This window comes from Triturus cristatus, chromosome 3_2, assembly GCF_964204655.1.
Source record: "Triturus cristatus chromosome 3_2, aTriCri1.1, whole genome shotgun sequence".
In the NCBI taxonomy this organism is placed as follows: domain Eukaryota; kingdom Metazoa; phylum Chordata; class Amphibia; order Caudata; family Salamandridae; genus Triturus; species Triturus cristatus.
The window spans coordinates 284426210-284441730 of NC_140584.1; the positions used below are offsets into that span (position 1 = coordinate 284426210).

The following is a 15521-nucleotide window of genomic DNA, read 5'->3' on the forward strand; positions in this document are numbered from 1 at the left end:
ATCTGGATTCAAGGTGAATAGCGCAAAGTCATTCTTGCTTAACCTTACCCTACTGGTAGAGGAGTGGGATTGAATAAAAGAGTCTTCCCCCTTATGTTGCACGAGCATAGACATATATAGGAGTCATGCTCACTCCAAAAATTTCAGGACTCTACAAGGCCAATTTCCCGCCTTTTGTTGAGACCGATTTAAGGCGGACTTGAATTGGTGGAAAAAGGCCTACAACTCCTGGATAGGGAGAATAAATGCAGTGCAGATGAATATCCTCCCTAGACTCCTATATCTATTTCAAGGACTCCCGATCCCAGTGGACAGGGAATTATTCACTGATCAAAAAAAAGGCGGTCACTAAATTCAATTGGCTGGGACAAAGAGCATGACTCTCATACCGGGTCCTAATCAGGCGTTGAAAAGAGGGAGGCCTAGCTCTCCCAGACTTTAGAAGCTATTACCGAGCGGCTCAGCTCCGGGTCATAACGGAATGGTCTCTTAGGGAGTCCGAAAAACACTGGCTCCATATGGATCAACCGATAACGGTTAGGACCATATGGGACCACTTATGGTTAAAGAAGCAACATAGGCCGCCAAACGTGTACATCGGCACCCCCACGGCCACTACTCTGCGAGTGTGGGACTTACTTACTAAAACATTCTCCCTGACGACCTTCCCCCTCACCCCCATACATTTTAACGCTGGTTTTCCCCCCGGCAAAGAGGGAGGGGCCATTTACGCAGTGGAAACTGGGGGGATTCCTAATGATCTCCCACCTATACAGGAAAGGGAACTCCTGACTTTCGCGGAATGTGTTAAAGCATTCCATCTAGCGCCTTCTGAGGGCTTCCACTACATGCAACTAAAAACTGGGTGCAGCAACCCCAGGAGCGGCTGGCCGCCACCAGGGACCTGCTCCCAATAGAGAATTTTGCACAGTCAGGGGCACCCACCAAGGGAACTATTTCCTTTCTTTACTCCCTCATTCGGGCACTGAGCCCACAGGAGCGGCCGAGACACAGGGCTTTCTGGGACACTACTCTAACTAGACCAGTGGAGGAGAAGCAATGGAGCAGTTTATACAAGGACATAACCAAACATAACTGATCTTTGTATCTCCGAGAGGCTCACTACAAAATTATATACGATTGGTACATGCACCCCCAGAAACTACATAAAATATTCCCTAACGCTTCAGATAAATGCTGGCGAGGCTGCGGCCTGATGGGAGACTTCCAACATATCTGGTGAGACTGTCCCTCTATCAAGCCTTTCTGGAAAGAAATCCTCTCACAGATAAAACTGATTTTAGGCTACCCCATCCCGGAGACCATTGAACATACCCTCCTGGGGCTTAAAGCCCAGATACTGCAAAGGCAAACAAATAGTGACCCGCAATCATGTGGCTGTGTCTCGGCGTGGCCAAGATGGCGGTCGCAGAGGCCTGGAAAAAGGCGGAGGCCCCGTCTATCACGCAGTGGCACGCTACACTTTGGCGAGCATTAGCGCTAGAACGTCTGACTGATATTACAGAGGATAACTAGGAAGGGATTTGACTTTATCTGGTCTCTGCTAGTGGAATACCTGTCAGAGGAACTACCCTTATTTGCATGCAGCCCCAGACTGCGGGCCCTTCACCTCTTCCACTTCTAACCAAGTTGAGAGCCCACCAGGGTTATCTAGTGTGAGAGATATCTGACACTCTCCCACCACGCCAACCCACAAAGTTTGCCACTCTGGAACACACCCACCATGATACACCGGTTAATCTTTCTTTTTGTTTTCGTCTTTCTCTCTTTCGTTTTTAAACATTTTATTTTGTTTTTTTAGTTCTGGTCTTCTCACTAGGCCACAGTTGGGGCGCACAGTTCGGACAGAACACATCCGTAAACTTGCTCAGAGTCCCTACAACACGGTTGTTGAACAAAGGAAACGCTATGCGGTGCTCAGGTTTAATAGGGGACGCAGAAGCACAGGTACTTATTGGGCCGAGTCCTCGTTAACAAGCTGTGATTTCCTGGAAGCAATCTAACATTTGACCTATTTAATGTACTGGATCTATCTGTCATGTTTTTTTCTTGTATTAACGCAAAACTCAAAAATTTTGAAACAAAAATGATGCAGCTTCGAGGATGTAAAGAATGCACTGAGAGCCTGAGGGAGAAAATACATGATGTTCCCTGCAAAGTTGAGGATAGTGGTCACAGGAGACCTGGGAGAGATTGGAGGGCAGCCGTCCTCCTGACATACTAAAGGAGCTGCTGAAAGGACTGAACCAAAAAAGCCCCATAAAGAAAACCCACAACAAGGCCGACCACAAGCAGACCAGTTGCAGGGAGAAGGACACAGTGGAAGTGGAGAAACTGGCCAGAGGAGACAGTCTAGGAACTCAGAGGGACTGGAGGAAGAGTAACCTACTAGGTAGTCTCCTTGACCAAGAAAGCTTTGCTGTAAGTAACTATCCTAGAGACCCCATATAAGCATGGGAGATGACAAAACCTGATCCTGGGAGATTGTGTGATCTTGAGCATACCAGCAAGGGCAACTGGTTAAGGTGAAGGTCAACCACGCAACATCCCACACGGTCGTGCTTGAGAAGGGGACCAGACCGGGATACCCGCTTTTCCCTGTGATGGTCGCCCTAGCATTGGAACAGTTAGCGGCCTGGATCGGCAGGACCCACTTGTCCAAGGTCTATGCTGGATGGACAAATGGGAAGAAAGAATATCACTATATGATGATGATGTCTTCGTATATGTGGGAGATGCAGAGCAGACAATTTCAAGAATACTTCAGATTTTTAAGAGCTTTCGTCAATACTCGGGTAAAAGATAAATGGGGGAAATCTCAGTGTGAGAAGGTGGTTCTGCCCATCGAATCTTCTGGATTTGTCACTCGTTGATCGCCTGGTCTTTGACCTTTTATTGTGGGGAAGCCTCATAACCTGTGATTCACCCATGGTAAACTCATGGTAAATGTACTGAGCATTTTTACAGCCAGTGTCCGCCTTTTAAGATGGGGCATGATGCCACACAGGTGAGGGGCATATGGCCGGTTACACATTATCAAGTGTGAGGGGTGCGTGTGGGAGATTCCTGTTTTGCGCAGACCAGGAACTGTGCACAGGTGACCTGGTACAGAAGGGGCTCTGCAGGATTGGGTATTGACCTGGGATAGGCCTTATAATGTTGGTGTACACTTATAGGCAAAGTCAATGTGGTTTACGGTCTTGTCTGCAGTGACCATTCATTTTACATCTTTGGGAAGGGCCTCCTTAGAGTGCAGTTTCACTTCCCCTTGGTCTACAGACACAGGACAGGAGTCATACTGATTTAAAGCATTACCTGTGAAATTGAACAGTTATGCAAAGTCCAAAGACATATCTGTGAAGCTTATGGGTCATCCAGGAATGTCTTATTTCTTTGGCTCCGCCAGGATCAGAGCCCAGGCATGTTGTCACCCTGCAGGACTGGGTTAATTACTTTTTCTCTCCAGCCACAGGAACACAAAACCCCCCACTCCAGCCCCATCTTACATATATTTGTAAATTACTGCATAGTGTTGAGTTTTGTGTGTAATAAATGTACTTTTGACTTTTTCAGAAGACCAAGCACAGACTGGACAATCATTGATTGAGTGTTCTTATCATGTACCTGTGAATGGTGATTACTAGCCCACACCACCTTCCTAGAGTAGGCCATGGATTGCGCTGCTTCGCTACCCTGGGAAAGCTGAGCGCTACAATGGGGTATTTGGTTCCCAGTAGAGGACAAATGTGGACACGTTATTTATGCAGGCCACACAACTAATGACCCGTTTTCTAACACCAAATATACCCACTCACTGTAGAACCACCGCAACTCCCACAAAACTGTGGGATACTAATAGTAGGTTGGGGATTCAGATACTTTTTTACTAGACCAAGTAAAGGTCCCTTGAGCAAAACCTGTACAAGTTGTTAGAAAGATTAAAAGGTGTTGTGAAATACTGGCAAGCATTGCTACTGTTGGGCTGAGCTGCCCTGTTCAAGATGATGACCCTGCCTCAATTTCTGTATGCCTTGCAAAATACCCTCTTCCAAATTACTATTGTATTTTTAAAAAACCTTGAAGTGGAAATGCTACTGCTGATGTGGGATGGAGGCCCGCCATATATTGCATTAAAGAAGCTAACGAGGGGGGTAATATGATGGAGTATAGTCGTCTCTAATGTCAAAATTTACTACAGGGCTGCACATCATGGGGTAGTAAAGGACTGAGCATTCACAGCTCAAGAGGAACCAACAGTTAGGGTGGACAGATACATAATGAGAGCTAGCGGTTACCCTGTTGTACTATGTAAGCCCTAACGCAGGGAAAAAGCCGATCCATTCGGATGCAGTGGCAGCGACCTGGAAAGAGGTGACTGTATAACTGGGATGGAAAGATACCATAACGGAACAAACACCATTATCCAGTATTAGGGTATCTTTCATAGATTCACATGCCTGAATCATTCCCCGTCGTCGGGAATGGGAGTCACCGGTAAATAACAAAGTAATGTCCAGAAGACATAAGACAGCCATAGGCCTCAGAGGCCTTAGCTTAGTAAGCTATCCACGTCCTATGTAAAAAGGACCAAATTTTGGCCAGAGCCAATCAGCTAACACCACCCTCTAGAACCTTCCTGGTAGGAGCTCTAGTCCCTCAGATTTTCTACCGCATGTCGTGCTAAGGGAGTCTCCACTGAGCTCTGCTCATTTCTTTGGATTTGACAGTATTTCTTCTCAACTTTCTGGATTTTCAGCATGGCTGATGCACCTAAGAAGGGTTTATTCAGGCCCTGCGCCTCTTGCGGAAAGAAGAGGCTACATATCGACGACCAACACAAGGACTGCTTGTATTGCCTCTATCCCAGTCACAGTTCTAAGGACTGCAAGGTATGTCGGACTTTCTCTTCTAAGACCTTGAAAGACCGAGAGGGGCGCCTTTTAATCTGGCTGCAAAGGCTAAAGGACAAGGAGGATGTGGTGTCCTCTGAGGAGAGTGAGAGTTCCTCAGTTGCGTCTCACTCCTCATCTAAAAGACCAAGGGTGGCATCGCCGGGCCCTTCGTCGCAGCCACCTCAAAAGAAGACGCAGAAAAAGTCTTCAGAGGTCCAGGATTCGTCTGTTCCAGGGAGCTCGTCTCCTAAGGTGATGCCCCACACCTTCAAAAAGCCTATTGCCACCTCGTCGACGACAACAATGTCGACAGTAGCGTCGACGAGAAAATCTCCTTCGACAGCGATTTCAGTTACATCGTCGACGACGACTCTATCGACGATGACATCCCATTCCATGTCCTCGACGACGACAACTCCATCGTCGACGGCAGGCAAGACAATTCCGTTGACGTTAGCCATAAAAAAGTCGTCGTCGAGTAAGCTGTCGACGGGAGGGTCGACGACGACACCGTCGACGAGAGCTTCATCATCGTCGACGACAACATCGTCGACGAAGACACCGACGACGACGAGGGTACCGTCGACGAGAATATCACCGAAGACGGTCTCCTCGTCGACGATGACGTCGACGAGGAAACCGTCTTCATCATCCTCGTCGTTGACGACGACCCCGACGACGATCCCGTCGACGGCATTGATACCTGTAACGTCGGTTACAGCTATACCATCGAGCCCCTTGAGGGGTATGGACACGGACGACCAGAGTACATTTGTGCATGTACAAATAACCAAGCGTGCATTAACTCCGGCCCTCACTTCGCCCAGTAAGGTCTCAACCTTGCCTCCCACTCGCCTCTTTGAAGAGGAGGATTCGGACGACGCTAGTCTCTTTCCTGCGGCGACTAGTCCATCACAGCTCCATGTAAAGTACCAGGATGTCTCGGATTACGAAGACAATCCCCAGGACTATGAGGAGGTTCCTCATCAAGAATACATGCCGCCTCCACCTTCCATGGTGTGTCTACCGGCAGCCTTGGTCACAGACCTTCAGCTCTTAATAACGGACTATAAGCAGCGTTTTCCGACTCCGGCACCTCCACCGATGCCTGCGGGGCCTTCCACTCCACGGCCACGACCGCCTCCACTGCTTTTGGAGAGGACGGCACCTCCGCCTCGGCCCACCACGGACGACGAGGAGGAGGAGGAGGAACCTGAGGAAGGAGAACTCCAGGACGTCCAATCCCAACAAGATGAATGGGACGATTACATCCTTCCGGCTCCTGTTTCGCCTGTCCCTACCACAGCCGACTCACCGCCCGACGACATCGGCGGTTTCCACAACATCATTGAAAGAGCGGCCCAGCGCTTCCAGATCCCGATGCCTTCGCATCAACAAGACTGTTTCTTATATGACTTTAAGGAACCCTTCAAGAAGTCCGTCCGGGCAATTCCGATAATTGATTATATTTGGGACCAGGGCATAAAGATAATGCAGAACCCTTCATCAGTGCCACCGGTTCTACCACGCCTGGACAAGAAATATAAAGCTCCGGACACGGCTCCGGTTTGTCTTACAGGTCATCCAAAGCCGGACTCGGTTATCACTCAGGCTGCGCAGAGGAGGTCAAACAACCCAGCTGCGCTGTTGACAGCTCCGCCGGATAAAGAAGGGCGACGTATGGATAACATAGGGAAACGTTTCTCCTCTATGTCAGCCTTGACCGTGCGTGCCTCCAACGCTACTGCACTATTGGGACGGTACAACCGACAAATGTGGGTGGACATTGCCCCATATCTAGCGGATTTGCCTTCTGACTTAAAAGAAGAGGCAAGGAAGATTCTGTTGGAGGGTGAACGATCTGCCACGGAACTGATACTGTGCAATGGATATTGCTCCCACAGGTTTTAGACAGCTGGCTGGTGCGGCTGTTCTCCGGCGCCAGGGTTGGCTCAAGGCAACTTCTTTCAGGCCGGAGGTCCAGACAAAAGTCCCGGACATGCCTTATGATGGCCAGCTTCTATTCGGTTCTCTTATTGACGAGGCATTGCAAGGTATCAAAAAAGATACAGATACTGCCAGAGCCCTGGGGTCTCTGCAATCTCGGAACCCTTCCTTTCGTGGGTCAAGAGGAAGAGGTCAGACTTCCTCCAGAGGAGACTTTCAACAGCGTTCCTCTTTCTCCTCTTCCCAGCAGTACCGTCCACAATCTCAACAGCGACAACAGTCGTCTTACCACAAAACTTCCTTTCGTAACAGAGGAGGAAGACAAAAGGGTGCCGCGCGACGGCAATGACTTCCAGATGCAGCCGGTCTCAAACTTGTCTCCACCCTACAAGATTGGCGGAAAAATCTCCCATTTTCTCAAAAATTGGCAAACGATAACTACGGACCGATGGGTCCTCCAATTAATACAATTCGGCCATTCCCTGGAATTCATACAAATTCCTCCTCAAACTCCTCCCCGCCAAAGGGCTCACAAAAACCTACGCCCATTACTCCAAGAAAAAAAGGTTATGCTTCTAAAGGGAGCTATAGAGAAAGTTCCCCTAAGCCAACGAGGGAGAGGGTTCTACTCCCATTTCTTTCTCATCCGAAAGAAAGAGAAAAAATGGAGACCCATATTGGACCTCAGAAATCTCAACAAATTTCTGAAAAAACAGTCATTTCGAATGATTACCATACAGGAGGTTTTGCATTTACTCAACGCAAACGACTACATGGTGTCGGTGGACCTTCAAGACGCCTATTTTCATGTCCCAATACACCGCAACCACAAGAAGTTCCTGCGTTTCATGGTGGCGGGCAGGCATTACCAGTTTCGGGTTCTGCCATTTGGGCTCAAATCGGCGCCACGCATTTTCACCAAATGCCTAGCACCAGTGGCGGCGTACCTACGCCGTTTCCACCACCAAGTCTTCCCGTATTTAGACGACTGGCTTATCAAGTCCCCATCACAAGAAGGCGTGATAAGATCTTCCAACGCTTGTCTGACACTCTTCGAGTCACTGGGGCTCACTCTCAACCACGACAAATCTGTCCTGCAACCATCCCAATGCATGCAATTTTTGGGAGCCACACTAGACACCATCCACAGGAAAGCATTCCCGTCACAGGAACGCCAGGACAAACTTCAATCTCTGGCACTCCAGGTAATGACAAGAAAGACACTCTCGGTGCGCCTCTTCAAATCCCTCCTCGGGATGATGTCCTCCTGCATTCTATTAATCCCACATTGCCGCTTACGGATGCGACCCCTACAAGAGGCTCTGTCGAACCAGTGGATCCAGTGTACAGGGTCTTTCGACGACGTCATCCAAGTAACCCCGGCGATCAAACAGGCTCTGCAATGGTGGGTTCGCCCCAAGAACCTTTCGCAAGGCTTGCCTTTCTTGCTTCCTGCTACTCCTCATATAATCACCACGGACGCCTCCTTGGAAGGCTGGGGAGCTTTCCTTCAGGAGCTACAGATAAGCGGAAAGTGGTCCCTTTCGGAGAAAATGCTTCATATCAACCTTTTAGAGCTCCGAGCAGTCTACCTAGCTCTAGTGGCTTTCCTCCCGAGGATAAGGAACTCAGTAGTGCTTGTCCGGACAGACAACACCACGACAATGCACTACCTGAACAAGCAGGGAGGGACTCGTTCACTGACACTTTCGCGCGAATCGCAGAAAATCTGGAACTGGCTGCTCCGCCACAACATCTCTCTCCGAGCAGATTATGTTCCAGGCACCCACAATGTGTTGGCAGATTATCTAAGCAGGAGGCAGGCAGCGTGCCACGAGTGGGAACTGGATCAGCAGGTCCTCAACAATATCTTCGCCCAATGGGGCACACCTCAGCTGGACCTATTCGCCACCCAACGCAACGCCAAATGCCAATACTTTGCAAGCTGGCATCCCCAACCAGGATCCCTGGGGAATGCCTTTTCGATAGCATGGTGCAACGACTTTGCATACGCCTTTCCGCCATTTCCCCTGATCCCCAGGGTACTACGGAAGATGAAGGCGGAACCTTGCACTTTGATATTGATAGCCCCAGCTTGGCCACGCCAACACTGGTTCTCGGAACTTCACCTCCTCTCCCAGGAACCTCCGATCAGGCTGAAAACGTTTCCATCTCTTCTGACGCTCAGCGATCAGCAGATTCAACATCCGGATCTAGCCTCTCTCAGGTTATCAGCTTGGCTCCTGAGTTCAGAGAGTTTCGGGGCCTAGACATTCCTCCAGACTGCAGACGAATTCTAGCTCGGGCTCGAGCAGATAGTACCAACAAGACCTACTCACTCAAGTGGAAAAGATTCTGTATCTGGTGTAAGACGAATAAGTTGCATCCTTTCTCTTCCACCCCAGGACAAGTCTTACCCTACCTTTTACATCTGGCAGAATCTGGTCTTGCTCATGCCTCCATTAAAGTTCACCTAGCTGCAATCTCACGTTTCAGAAGATCTTCTTCCGGCCCCTCTTTATGGTCTCATAGACTCATAAAGCAATTCATGAAAGGACTGTTTCGCACATTCCCTCCAGTAAAGCCTGTTCCACCGGCCTGGCACCTTAACATAGTTCTAGCTCAACTAATGAAGCACCCCTTTGAGCCCATCCACAGAGCTGACCTTAAATTTGTTTCCTGGAAGGTGGCACTTCTACTAGCTCTTACCTCGGCAAGGCGAGTGGGAGAGCTCCAAGCATTCTCTATCCAGGACCCATTCCTGCAATTCAAAAAGGATAGTCCTTCTCCGCACAAATCCAGCTTTCATTCCCAAGGTTCCATCTCACTTCCACCTCAACGAACCTATTGTTTTACAATCATTCTTCCCAAATCCACAAACAGTGGCGGAACGAACTCTACATTCACTAGACATTCAACGTTGCTTGAAATTTTACATTGAGAGAACGAAATCTTTTCGTAAATCAAATCAGCTATTCATAGCCTACAGCAGACCTCGAAGAGGGCTTCCGCTCACAAAACAGAGCATTTCCCGCTGGATTTCTTCGGCCATTTCTTTCTGTCACCAACAGGCAGGACGTCCGTTGAGAACAACGGTCCGTGCCCACTCCACAAGGGCCATGTCTACTTCCATGGCTCTTTTTGCTGGGGTGCCCATTGTGGACATTTGTAGAGCGGCCACATGGAAGACGCCGCATACCTTCACCAAGCATTACTGCCTGGATGCGGAGATCATGAAGGATGCGTCAGTGGGCCAAGCGGTACTACGTCATCTTTTTAAATAGAGGTGAGCCCTTTCTTTCATCCCACCATCCTGAGTTTATGCACATTTCGCACTATAATGTATGCATTACTTATTCATTGCTTTACAGTAGCACTGTTGTTTATCTCAGATAGATGTGGTTATCTAATACCTGTATGTTATCCATATCTTTCGAAATGTGCTTTTTTCACTGCTTGCTACTCTGATTCAGGCATGTGAATCTATGAAAGATACCCTAATACTGGATAAGGAACGCGTTACTTACCTGTAACTGCGGTTATCCAGTATTGGTATCTTTCATAGATTCACATGCAACCCACCCGCCTCCCCTGGAAGGGCTCTCTCGGATCTCTCAGTATACAGCTGCTTAGCACTGTGCTCACGAAAATCTGAGGGACTAGAGCTCCTACCAGGAAGGTTCTAGAGGGTGGTGTTAGCTGATTGGCTCTGGCCAAAATTTGGTCCTTTTTACATAGGACGTGGATAGCTTACTAAGCTAAGGCCTCTGAGGCCTATGGCTGTCTTATGTCTTCTGGACATTACTTTGTTATTTACCTGTGACTCCCATTCCCGACGACGGGGAATGATTCAGGCATGTGAATCTATGAAAGATACCAATACTGGATAACCGCAGTTACAGGTAAGTAACGCGTTCCGTATGGCACAGTGATACCCTGCACTCGGTGGAGAACCTGTAAGTTTCACAAAGTGGGACATAATAGTATCATTTGTCCCTCTGCTCACAGGTCACCTAGTTTAAAGATACCGGTTTGAGACCCTTGGGGACGAGTGTCAACTAGCAGAAACTGAAAAATACAGGTACTTACTTAAAGGTTAGGCATGCTTTACTCTCACACCTTAGAAACGGGGACATTACTGAAAGAATCAGCTCCCCTGGAAGACAGACAATTGCCAGACCTACTCACCTAAAGTGTGGTGGTGTTGTTCTATAAAATTTCCCGGACATCCTCCAGAACCTTAACTCAGATTGGGAAAGAGATGTGGAGAATCTAGAACAGGGGAAATGGGAAGAGGCACTGAGAGGCCCGAAAAATCGCTATAAGATCAGGGTTTTGTCTCTTACAGCTCTTACAGCTCCATATATTGCACAAATTTCACTATTTTAGAATTCTCCTACATAAAATCAGGAGGACCAACTTACCGAAGTGTGTAAGGGACTGCTATCCAGAAGACTCCTTTATTCATATAGTCTGGGCCTGTCTGAACCTACAAGATTACTGGAGGAAGATTTAAGAGAGCAATTGGCACTCCTGTCACTTGTGACAAGCAAAGTGGTTTGAACATTTGGGGAGCGTACAGTTTACCAAATAGTGGCAAAATATACATCGCCCAGAAATGGTGCGCTGTGGAAGTGCCAGACCTTACTGGTAAAGTGATATGGACTGGTGCATGTTGGTGGAAAAAATGATGTACCAAGCTGTCCCAATTAATTTTTTTTTTTTTTTTTAAGGTATGGAGGTAGGAGGCTAGAATGTCATATCGGGGGTTATAGGGAACCACAGAAACCGAATACATCTCAAACCCACGGTGGGGAGAACAGGAGATAAAAGGAGACTTCACACAGTGACGCACAAACAGGCTGGAACATTGTCAACGATGCCTAATATCACCATAGAAATGATAGTGACACACTGTTTTCTTCTTGTTTATATGAACATCCCAATAAAAAGATTTATAAAAAAAAAATAAGAATGGGATTATGTGACGAGCAGTAATCATACACAGTTTATTTAATCAGGTATATTGCTGTACAAATAAAATCCATGAAGGAGCAAGAAGGATGTGGAAATGCAGTCGAGGCTGGCAACCTGAGCAGAAACTTCCTTAACTTTAAGAAATCCCAGACTTCACCTACTCCTGCTAGGACGAAGAAAGCCAAAATTTGAAATGGGGTTTATTTCTTAAATCTCTCTATCTCTCAAAAGACGAAAAGCACCAGTTGGACAAGCCCTGCCTGTGGTGTTGCTCAGAACCCAGCTAGAGAAACATCCTGCACATGCGCGGGAGATAAATGAAGTGCTTGATAGTTTTATGTCCTGACAGTGCAAGAGCGAGTCTGCTTGCCTTGTGTTACCCTCCTGTGCTCACCTCTCTCTGCTCCCCCAATCATTTTCTTGGATCCCAGAGACCCTTGTGTTTTTTATTTTTGTTTACCTAATGAGGCCTCTTCCTGACCGTCTAGAATTTCCTGCCAGGACAACCACCACTTTCATTGTTAGCAGGAAATGACCTTTCAGGTTTAAATACACTCTAGTCAAAAGACTTGCCCTGCTTCCGTTTTTCTGCAAGGACAGTAGCATGGCACAGATTTGGTAGTTTCAATTTGCTCAATCTTAGCCAGTGCTTAATTTGTAAAATAATAAGAGCTCGGGTCCTGACCAGAAGGCCACTGCAGCTTAAACCACCCATTGCCCCATCATCGCGGCCAATGATGGCACCAAAACAACTACTAACTATCTCTCTTGTCTGCAAGTGCGACAATTCAGATTATTCGAGGTCCTCAACGCTAAAGGAATGGCTGGGGAGGCAGGTATTAGTATTTTCTAATGTATTTTGTATTCATAAACATACGTCGTTCTGCTCATCTCTAAATTAGATGAGCAGCGCTACCATGTGGCTGAGTGTCATAAGTGTGGTGGTGACTTGTAAGTGCCGGTACCAGAAACCACTGGCTCAAGTTAAGTACTGATCTTAGCCCAGCTCTTCTCTGACCTGTGAATCCTATGCAAAACACTTACTGCAAGTCCTTGTTGTGTATGCTTAAAACCAACTCTTTCTTTATTGCTGTTCTTCCACAGACCTTGACAGACAGCTGGAGGAACAGAAACGTCAAGGTCAGGAGCAGAAATTGAAACCTCAGACAATCCAAAATGTGGTCCTTATGCCAGTCAACACATCAAACCCAAAGCCTGCGAAGAGACCCCGGCTTCAGCGCCCAGCCTCTGCCACTGTTCTAAGTTCTTCTGCTCCGACGCAACAATCACAGCAGCAGTACACAGTCATCGCACCCATCTCACTGGCATCACTGAGCCAGTCTTTCTCCATGGGAAATGTACCTATCACAACTTTCAGCCAAGGTTCGAATCCAGTGACTCTCCACACCATGCCCTCTGGCCAGCAAGTCTTCCGTTATGCCACAGTTGTGTCCTCCAGTAAAACTAACACCTCAGACTCAGTCACCATCCACCCTTCTTCCAGCCTAGCGCTCCTGAGCTCAGCTGCCATGCAGGACAATAGCAGCATGGTAAGCCCCGTGGAATTGGTGGCCATGGAGTCTGAGCTCGCCACGGCTGTAGAGGGTACAGCTGATGAGGAAGGTCAGACCATCATTGAGATAGACCCAGCACCAGACCCTGAGGCTGGGATGGAGACCAAAGTGATGACATTGACAGAATTAAAAGATGAAGATGATGGGGAGGAAGAGCAAAATGAGGGGATTCACAATGTGGAGATTGTGGTGCTTGAGGAGGAATAATGCACAGTGGTGCAGGAGCTCTTGAACTGGCGAGGAACGAGTTGTCTTCCTCAAAGGAATATGTTTTGCAAGTGAAAACAGAATACATCTTGGACTGCCTAGGAAATTGAGAGCTTGGTACTAGCTGGGCCCTGGAGGAAGCATTTTGCGTTTCCACAAGATTCCAATCGGAATTGCGAGAGGAAGGCCTAAAAAGAGAAGTTTCCATTTGTATTTTATTTTTCCAAAAGGTATTTTTTTAGACATTTTGTCATATCCCACTTTTACTGTGACTCTACGGAGCTACAGAGCATGCCATTAAACTGAGTATCACTGTTGTTGCTCTGTTCATGGGAAAATAGTATCTCTCAAGAGGACAAATGAGGCTATTTCCATTGCGTGGTTCTAGGGTGGAGGACTGAAGAAGATGGTCTGTTTAAGAGCCTTCTTAGAATAACCCTACCTGAGAAAAAAATCAGAGATCTAGGTAAATGAAACATTAGTAGGGATTATCTGTTGCTTAGTAGGGGATTTGTTCAGTAAACTTCACTTGCAACATGCACACCATTTTGTCAGGATGGTTGTTTTTTATATTGTGACTGCCACCTACACGTTTTACAATTAACTTGTTTTAGATTCATGTTGTCCACTGCTGCATTATTTGTATCAAGGCCTCAAGAGCTTGAAGGACTTTTAAAGTCATTGGTTGTGTTAAATGGGTGTCTCCAATGAAACCCTCATAGGCTGGTGAGTAATTGGACAACTCTTTTGGTTTTTGGCATATCTTCATATTTCATTTCAGTATTAGAAACTGATACATTTGCAGACCAAATGCAGCATCTGACAGTTCGATTTCGGAACTGTCGGACTAGAACCAGACACAAACATCTTTTGCTTTAATTCTGCAATGGTTTGAATTCTGCTTTTTAATTTTGACTCCATAAAATAAACTTTTGATTCATCTACTTTAGGAAGATAACTGACTCTGATAATCATAATGAATATGTGCATTGCTCTCCTTCTGACTACAATCAAGAATGTTCTCAATGTGTGAGTTGTACAGGCCCAAACTGATGTGCAAGTAAACTTCCAAGCTAGAAGGCCAAATGAAGAAGCCAAAAGAGTGGCATCCAGCACCTTCACCCTTGGAGAACGATATTCTTTAATTAAACACCTTTGCCGTCTCCCCCATTGTTTTTTCACAGGAGGCTGGTTACCATTGGTGTCCTACATTAAGCATTTAGGCGGGTGCTCTAGGCATTACAAAAGTCATTGGTCTAGCTGCAATCTTGCCTTATAACTTGAACTTCATCTGCTTCAAGTTCTTAATTGGTTTTATTGACCCGATTGCTCAAGACCATTTCAGTGTGACGCTAACTTCGCCTTTGAAGAAAGTGTGTGTGTGTATACACATCCACCCACCCACCTCGTCGGCATCATATTATTAATTTACAGTTGGTATATGCATTACAATAGAAAAAATAAAACAAAATATTTAACGTTTGAACATGAAAATTAATGTAAATACTATAATTTAATGCATAAAACAGTGAAGTTTAAAATTAGATTTAAAACCCGACATTCTAAGGTATCACTATGCAAGGAAATGGTGTTCAGAAATAATAGATATTAAACTGATTAACATGTACAACGCCAAATGCCCACCCACCTCAAAACCCATAAAAACACAATACAATCCATAGCATAATTTAATTTGATTCTCCTTTATTACAACATAACCCCTATGCCCCAGTATTCATGATTGTCACAAAAACTGAAAGACTGTGTACAGTCCAACGTATGCAGAGATAAGCTGCATCTGCTTTGTATATTGACAAAGGGAAGACGTCCACCTCTATCAGACTCTTTTGTAACGGGGAGAAAAAAAGCTAAAAAGTGTGCTGCAGTTTCCTGGGTGGTGCTG

The 15521-nt window shown here is 46.7% G+C and overlaps 1 protein-coding gene across 9 annotated transcripts in view; it reads left to right on the plus strand.

Moving 5' to 3' along the window:
* Positions 1–14567, plus strand: part of GMEB1 (glucocorticoid modulatory element binding protein 1) — a 254688-nt gene extending 240121 nt beyond the window's left edge. For all 9 annotated transcript variants that reach the window (XM_085647641.1, XM_085647638.1, XM_085647642.1 and 6 more), the window contains exon 11: positions 12942–14567. In XM_085647641.1, the coding sequence (XP_085503767.1) occupies positions 12942–13618 (677 nt within the window). In that variant the 3' untranslated portion in view covers positions 13619–14567. The remainder of the gene's footprint in view (positions 1–12941) is intronic.
* Positions 14568–15521: the final 954 nt, after the last annotated feature.